We start from the raw sequence: 9,357 nt of genomic DNA, 5'->3' as shown, positions 1-9,357 counted from the left end.
GTGGACACCTTGGTTGTTGAGCACTGTCCAAACTTTGTTTAATTCGTCATTGTAATTCAGTGTGAATTCTGGATCAATTTCAGGATACATCTTGAAATTTACAATACTTAATTTATGAGTGGAGATAATTTTAACATAATAAACAACATAATACCAATGCTTAATTACCCAAGAAACTGCTGTACATACCTGTGAACATACTTTCGCAATTTAAAAACAGTCAATCTGTCTGGAATGAATGAGAGTTCCTGTTTTATCCATTTAGTAGAAACCAAAGACACAACTTGTGTTTGTATGATACTCAAAACACTGCAAACTATACCTGTTTCAATGCGGTTTTTGGTATTTTATAGAACAACAAACATATATGGTATCAATTTGTAACATTCACATTTAATTTCGGTTATAAACATTCATTAAAAAATAACTTATAAAACACATCTATTAATATAATAAACACACAATAAACTTAATATTACATATAACATATTATAGGACTTATCCAACAACTGACATGAAACATAAAGATATGTCTTAAAATTACATCAGGCTTCAAACAACATAAAACAAACACAACCCCACCACTAATACATAACTATTGTCACACCATCATTACTAAACCTATCATTACATAACACACTCATATTTCAACTGCATTATCCACAACGGGATCGGTTGACCACTGCCACAGCTACCATTTGTGTCCCAGGTTGCACTGATGAACAAGGTTTGTCGCATATTACAAATCTCAGCCGGTCACCATCTTGAATGCCTCCTTCCTTCATAAAATCGCACCAACCCTTCCAAAGATATCTCTCAACGCAATACTCCCTCTTGGAATAATGAAGCTCACACTTGAATACCCTTTTGAAGTCAGAATCACGAAACAAGACGCCCGTATAACACTTGTCTAAGCAGTTGCGGACGACTTCTTGAGGAAATTGCTGCAACAATAGCATATAATATATCATCTTAAACCATACAACTTAAATAGAAGTAGAGGAAATTCAAAAACAAGAGTATTTGAAAAAACTTAACCCAAACATAACTAACTTAATATACTTACAAGCACATTTTCAGAAGCTACTTTGACAGAATCAATAACCTTACACCAGGAATAGTATTTGTATCCATCCTCTTCCTTCGTATCAATGGATTCCACCCTCCTGCTCCTCTTTTCTTTTGCAATCGTAACAGGAGAAGACCTCCTGTTAGCCACATCTCCACTCGCCAAACTGTTATCATGTTTCCCATCAGTCGATCTTTCAACGACAACCTCTTTCCTAGTTATTTGGCTCCATAAACGAGCACTTCTTCTAGGACCACTGCCAGCCGTCACATTAACCTCACTCCCAATGTTCAGCATTTCCCAACTTCTTTTCCATTCTTTCTGAATCCGCCTCTCCTCCAACACCCTCTTTATGAGAATTTCATTTTTGAGCATATCCCATGTTTCATCAAATTCCATCTTCCCTGCATTCCTGCTGAACAAAGACTATTCAGAATCAGTATATAATTTCGAATAAAACGTGAATCAACGATTGAACATGCAAATAGAAATAACAGAACGTGTATCAACATTAGCTGATTATCCCGTCTACATTACAAATTAAATTTACACGCAGGAAATCACCTTCCACCAGAAATCATTGAACTGTTCTCACCCATTTCACTCATTCCTCAACCAAACTTCTGAAAAACTAGGCGTAAAACCTTTGAGGGCATAAACCTTATATTAAAAACTGAAACAACGTAACGTATAGAAACAAACACAACGTTTCCTACGTCATGTGCAGTAATATATTACTCTATTCATCACTAATGACACTAAAAGCCCATTACTACTCATACCTGACCATTCCTCTATTACAGCCACCGAAATACTTAATGTCATAATTCTTTTCAATAGAAACTTAATTCCAAACGTTAAACGTTATGTTAAAACTAATAAACACACCCAATAAATAACTACAACAATATAAAAATCTTTACAACAAAAAAATAAGTCCAAAACGAACAAATTATCTTTCCGCTATTAGGTCAATAAAAATATAACGGATAAATGTAATAGTATTATTAGAACTTCTTTTTATATTAATCAAGAACACTAATCTATCGGAACTTCAGCAAATAATATAATTCATTCAAAACAAAAAAACTACCATAAGGATAACACACCTATCTTATCATTTAATACATAAAAAAACTTAATTCACAATTGTTATATGATTGTTCACGGGAAGATCAAAAAAACCAGAAACTTCCCCTGTATCCCGCCAAAAATTAACAGCAATAAAACCACCCATATTGTTCAGGCAATACATATTACCAAAAAACTAAACACAGTCAATATTACAAGTCCAAATCCAAAACACCCTACCCCTTGACCAACGTAACATATAGCCGTCTCGGAGGATTCTCTATGGTGAACCACAAGGTATCTCCAGTTCGGACATCCCTATTCTTCACATACTCGTGCCATCCTCCAGCCATAAATTTTTCCCTCTTAAACGGCTTTTCGTTTCGCATTGGCCAGCCAATCTCCACATAATAACTCCTCCGAGTATCTTCATCTATAAGCTCAATGCCTCTTTGATTCCACAGCAGACAGTGTTTTGAAACACACGCAGGAAAAGACTGCAACGAACACATATAATAGTAAAATCATTGACCGTATCGATTATATCATAACACATAAAAACTCACAATACTAAAGTATTACCTGCACATTAGTCTGCATGCTCTGTCCGTCTTTAACCTCAACCTTCCAACTGTGGTAAAAATCATATCCTTCATCCCCTAACTCATCACTCCCCGAATCAGAGCTACGGTCATCGACACAAGGATCCTTCAATAATTTGACAACTTTCATCTGATTTACACTATATTTTTCAAACAGACCTTCATACTCCTCATCTGAGCTAACATATCTGGAGTATCATCAAAAACATTAATGGCGGTCTTTCAAATAAACAAAATAAATGTCCTAAAACAGAATACCTACACAAATTTAGCCTTCCTCGATTTGCCCTTCAAACCCTCTCCAGCAACAGTCTCACCACTTCCCTGCCCGCCATCGGCTAATCTACAAAAACAACAAAACCACACAAATGGGTACCAAACAAAAACAATGCATGAACAACTACCAGATTCGAATACCTATTATAAAACACAACACCCAGCACACAAATGAGTACCATAAATAACAATGCATGAACAACTACCATATTCTAATACCGATGAAATATTACAGACCTTCTAAAACTAACGGGAATAACAAAATCGAGAACCAAAACACACATGCAAGAAGAAAGACGAAGTGTCACTGTTAGAAATGGAAAAAACACGATAGAAGTACCTTTCATCTTCAACTTTGCCATCAGACCTAGCCATTGTTGTGCTCTGCGAAGTAGTAAGCAAAACGGGTCGAAAATCACCAACAACCTAGGAAGCTTCTATTTCGGAAGTACTTCTAAACTCTGTAAACAAAAGAGACAAAATGCAGTGTACCACTACTGACTCTTTGTATCCTATTATGTTTCCAAAAACTTTCTATAACTGTTGGAATTCATTAAATATATTTTTTAACAATTTTAACACACGTGATATATTTGTGATGCATGGACCCTTCATCATGTAGTACCTTATGCATTCCATTTTATTAAATAGTATAAATACAACATATTTACATTTTTGGTACACAAATTAATATTTAACACAATAAATTATTATTACCAGGATTAAATACAATTCAAAAAAATGAAAGCTTAAGAGGTAGGCATAATCCAAATATATTCAAATAAATATTTATCAAAACCTCAAAAATATTTACAAAAATTTTAGGTAGACAAATAACTATTAGTTGACCCAAATGACACGGCACCAACACGTACCTGTGCGCATGCACGGGTGTCGCACTAGTTCTTCATAATTTCCTTCAATATTTAAAGCTTGATATTTTTATTTCAGGTTCACATCAATTAATTTTTTTTATGCATTCATTGACGATTAATCTTCATCTATTAATACATTCACTCACAACTAATATATGTCATTAAAAAATATTTAAAATAACTCACAACTAATAATATTTAGGGATATATGTTTTTTTACTTTAATTGATTTTAACTTTGTCTCATATTTCTCTTTAACAATTACAAGTTTATAAAAAAATGTATTTTTTGTTTATCGTTTTTAATTAAAAATGTATTAAATATTAAATTAATTTTGCTAAAATTTCAATTAATAATTTGACAATGCAATAATAATAATTCGTTCGGCCCCCTTCCCTTCCATTATTAAATCCATCCATGACCCGTGCAGGTAGTTCAAGGCTGAGGTCAAGCTATGGGCGCTTGTTTCATATATACTAGTAGATAACTTTTCCTTTGTATTTTGATAATTTGTATTTTTGGTTTGTATTTTGTGAACAATGCATTGTTTGTATTTGACTTAATATATGGTATTTTGATTGAATTACATAAGTGTAAGATTTAATTAAATATGTATATTTTGTATAAATGACTTAAAATATAAAGTTTATCAAAATATGTTTATAACAAAATACTTCCTACGATGGAAACTTATTGTCTTGAGGGAAACTTAACTTTTGTAAAATACATTGAGTTGTAAAATAAATACAGTATCAAGAGTTCAAAATTTGTCCAAGGACTAATATGTAGCTTAATCTACGGACTCCCCCTTCTATTAATATGGAAATTGACTTCCGCTCTGTTTTTTTTTTATAAAATAGAGATGACTCATGATATATTTTGATGTGTATAAGTGCATCTGGAGATTAACTTCCTACTATTCGTAAAGTAATGACGAATTTTTTAAGGATGGCTTTTCACCACTTAAGTGCAAAGAACAAGTACCCTTAATATTATCAACACTTACATAAAAGGTGTGACCAATGGAGTGTTCAATAAGGCCCAAACCATTAGTATTTTTTGCATGGACCCAGATCATGAGCTTTGAGAGAGAATTTTTTGCAGCCCATAATATTTTGAAACTATTTTGTATGAAAATGTTAGAAAATTTAAAATTATTTTAAAAAATAAAAAAGAATATAGGGCTTGTTGGTTAAGTTTAGTCCAGATACTTTGAAGACTTATTTGATTGAGGCATTTTGACCCTTTAATTTAATTAGAGGGTGTGAATAACATTCAAAATAAATATATATAAATTGCAACTAAAGTAATGGAAAGAGTATAACATGGAAAGTTGAATATTTTGATTTTCTCATAGAAAAATAAGAATTAAAAACCAAAAGAAGTGATACTTCTAATTCAAACCAAAGTTACATAAACAGACTAAAATAATTCAAAACATATAATATAATCAAAACTCATTTTCTGTTTTTTTATTTTATTTAAACAGAGTCCATTTTCTATTAAAAAAGTAAACTTATAGTACCATAATTAGATTCTCACATTAATAACAACCATGTTTTTATCTAACTTATATCTTACACATTCAATTTTTTTTTTCTTTTCATTTTCATATGAAACAAAATTGGAAGAGAATATTTTCATAAAATGTTTACATGGAACAGCTCTACACTAACCAAGTTAATATTTAATTTTAAAAAAAAAGTTAAATAAAAATTACACTTTGAAATTCAAGAAAAATTATTTTCCACATGATTTATCATCATACAACAGTAGCTATACCACTGTATCTTTGTCTTGTTCTATCAGTTTCAGATGAAAGTCCTTGTTGTTGTTCCATACTCTTTCTCTTGTTATTATTGTTGTTTTGTTGTAGTGGTTGTTGCTGTTGATCAATAGTTGAATGTGCTTGTAACTGTGTTTCTGATTCTGATTCTGAATGTGAATATTGAGATTTTGGTGCTTCTTGTTGTGGAAGTAGAATTTCTGAATTTTCAATCTTTTCTTCTGTTTCATTTCTTGGATCTTTCACTTTGTTTTTCTTCATGTGAGGTTTAAGTCTACTCAAATCTGATAGCCTTACAGGTTTCAAGAAAAATTCTTCTGCTCCTTCCTCCAAACATCTGTTACAATAATTTTTGACATATTAATTAAGATGTCGCAGATTCGAATACGCGCTTCTTGAGTCTGGTGTCTCAGAATATTACAAACTGAGCTGACTTAACGGGACAAATTCATCTGAATTTAAGTTATGGAAAAAAAAAAATAAGTTTTTGTTACCTATTAATTCTTGAAGGCACATTTTCAGATGACATAATAACCACTGGTATGTTTCTCAATGATGATGATTCCTGAAATAGCAGAAAGAATCCAATAAAATTTGTAAGTGTTTGGTTTCAGGTGGAATAAATGTTGAACAGAATTTTTCAAATATTCTGAAACAGTTTCTTCACCCAAATCAAATCTAGTCACTATTTACTAAAAATAGATCCTTTTTGAAAAACACAATCTTTTGATGACTTATTCAACCTGATTTGTTTTGGGTGGAAAACTGAAAAAGCATTCACAACAAAAATGTTCTAAAAGCAATAATAAAACTAGCCTAAATTCACAATTTTTTTTGCATTCATTCTAACTCTCAGTAATTATACGTTGTGTTTCAACAACTGATAATTATTGAATTAGAATGAAAGCATAGTTTTATTATGCATTCGTTCTTGGATCGAAGAATTATTATAAATAAATTCAAGTATTACCTTGATTTTCTTAAGCAAATCATAGCCTGTCATGCCGGGCATACAGTAATCTGTTATAACAAGATTAACTTCCACTTCCTATAAGAAACAAAAATCCAAGAAATTTTAGAATACCAAAAAAACAAACTAATATATATGGTTGAAAAAGTTAAAACAACAAGGTGATTAATTTTCTTTTAAAAAATAAAAACATTTTTTCATACATTTTTTGAGATGAACAACAAAAACATACCTGATGATTATTAGGAAAGACAGACGGTGTATTTGTGCTGGTATGATGATTCTGGTCATTTTCACACAGGCCCAAGAACTCTAAAGCCTTGCTACCAGAATCAACTGTAGTAACTGTCATTCAAAAAAAGAGAAACTTCATTAATAACAACATCAACATGTTAACATGTTACATAGTACTTGGTTGGTTTATGTTTGGTTTTTGAGATTGATTACCTTGATAAGAAGAGGTTTTGAGGAGTCTTTCAATGAGTTTTCTATCTATGATACTATCATCAACAGCCAAGACATGAAACTGTGATTCTGCAGCCATACCCATTTTGGAAGATAAATGGATTGAAATGGAAGAAAAAGGTAATGAAATGAAAGTAAGATGGATTGTTTATGTGTTTGTTTATGAGAGGAAGGTGAGATTGAAAGATGAGCTTTGTAGAGAAATAAGACCCACCAAAATCCACATCCCACAAAGCAAGATCCGACCAGATTTCATCCAAAATCTTGAAAATTTTGTAAATTGATCTTGAATTACATGGCAAGCAATGCAAAATAATTATAACATATATAATATGAATATGAATGAATAAAATAATCAAGTGAATATTTTTATAGGATGTTGAGAGTAGTGAGTGGTGACCATTATTTATATATATAAAGTCTAAATGTTAGGGTGAAAAAATTAGAAAGTTTAGGTGAAACCAAAAATAAGAATTCAACTAACAATCAAATCAGATAGTAAGAAATCTCTTTTAAATTAATTAAATATTTTGAGTTTGCACCAATGTTAAATTCTCTTTAAGAAAAACTTTATTATTTATTATAATTTTTTTCGACTCGAAGAATTAATCTCTGCAATCGCGTGTAGAAGATAATTGATTTATAAAACATAATATAAAGCAAAAGTGGAAGAGAGAGAAAGTGAAAGGGTGTAAGTGGGGTCCAACAAAATCGTTTGAAGAGATACAGGTGATGTAAGCAATGTGGCCTTAGGTGTGAAATCATGTGGAGCTTACCATATCTTAGGCAGGTGGGGAAGAGTGGTGTCAAAGAGAGGCCAATTTCTTTTGATTCTCTTTTGAGATTTGCTTCCCATGCCCATAACCCATGACCAACCATACATGTATGTTCTCATCATTCATGCATATTCCATGCCATCAAAATTCATATATCCACTTATTTTTTCCACTAACCTTATGGGGGGTCATGCTCTTTTAACTTATGGTCGACTTCATCATGTCTATTTATCATCTTTGATTCTTTTGAAAAAGGGAAAGAAAAGTCTTCTTAACATTGATTTTTGAAATTTTGTGTTTGTTATTTATTGTGTGCTTGAATAACTCTTGTTTTTCTTCTTTCAAACAAGTAATGATTTATTGACTTGTCTATAATTCTTTTAACTAGTAACAAACCCGTGCATACGCACGGGTTCTGGTCTATTACGCGCATTTGTTTACATAATATATTTATTTTAAATAGAAAGGTAAAAAAGAAAAAAATATCTAGATCAATAATAGATTTTATTGTATATAAAAATATTTACATTGATAATAGATTGTTTTCTGGTATACTATTTTTTAATCAAAATTATTTGGGTCATAAATATCAATTTTCCTATATAAAACTATGTAGATCAATAATAGATGTTAACCCGTATACAAATATTATTTTTGTTGATGTATAATTTACAAAAATATCTGAATCAATAACAAAATTTCGTATGTAAAAATATTTAGATTGATAATAGAATTTTTTTCCCATAAACTATTCTTTAATCAAAATTATTTGGATCATAAATATTATTTTTCGTATATAAAACTATGTAGACCAATAATAGATTTTATCCTGTATACAAATATTATTTTTGTTTAGGTATCGTTTACAATAATACATGAATAAATAGTAAATTTTCATATATAAAAATATTGATAATAGATTGTTTTCTCGTATACTATTTTTTAATCAAAATTATTTGGGTCATAAATATCATTTTTCGTATATAAAACTATGTAGATCAATAATAGATTTTATCCCGTATACAAATATTATTTTTGTTTATGTATCATTTACAAAAATATCTGAATCAATAGCAAAATTTCGTATGTAAAAATATTTAGATTGATAATAGAATTTTTTTCCCATAAACTATTCTTTAATCAAAATTATTTGGATCATAAATATTATTTTTCGTATATAAAACTATGTAGACCAATAATAGATTTTATCCTGTATAAAAATATTATTTTTGTTTAGGTATCGTTTACAATAATATCTGAATAAATAGTAAATTTTCATATATAAAAATATTTACATTGATAATAGATTTTTTTCTCGTATACTATTTTTTAATTAAAATTATTTGGGTCATAAATATCATTTTTATTATATAAAACTATGTAAATCAATAATAGATTTTATCTCGTATACAAATATTATTTTTGCTTATGTATCATTTACAAAAATATACGAATCAATAGCAAAAT

General features: G+C 30.1%; 1 protein-coding gene across 1 annotated transcript; it reads right to left on the bottom strand.

Moving 5' to 3' along the window:
• Nucleotides 1-5,413: 5,413 nt before the first annotated feature.
• Nucleotides 5,414-7,500, bottom strand: LOC131622911 (two-component response regulator ARR9-like). Its single transcript, XM_058893921.1, has 5 exons — nt 7,097-7,500; nt 6,882-6,994; nt 6,650-6,727; nt 6,174-6,244; nt 5,414-6,016 (listed from the first exon to the last, which is right to left on the bottom strand). The coding sequence occupies exons 1-5, from the start codon at nt 7,197-7,199 to the stop codon at nt 5,656-5,658; spliced, it is 726 nt and encodes a 241-aa protein (XP_058749904.1). The 5' UTR covers nt 7,200-7,500; the 3' UTR covers nt 5,414-5,655.
• Between the last annotated feature and the right edge of the window lie 1,857 nt (nt 7,501-9,357).

This window comes from Vicia villosa, unplaced genomic scaffold (genome assembly GCF_029867415.1).
Source record: "Vicia villosa cultivar HV-30 ecotype Madison, WI unplaced genomic scaffold, Vvil1.0 ctg.000045F_1_1_1, whole genome shotgun sequence".
In the NCBI taxonomy this organism is placed as follows: domain Eukaryota; kingdom Viridiplantae; phylum Streptophyta; class Magnoliopsida; order Fabales; family Fabaceae; genus Vicia; species Vicia villosa.
The sequence above is the reverse complement of the archived record's forward strand: the minus strand, read 5'-3'. Positions and strand labels throughout refer to the sequence as shown.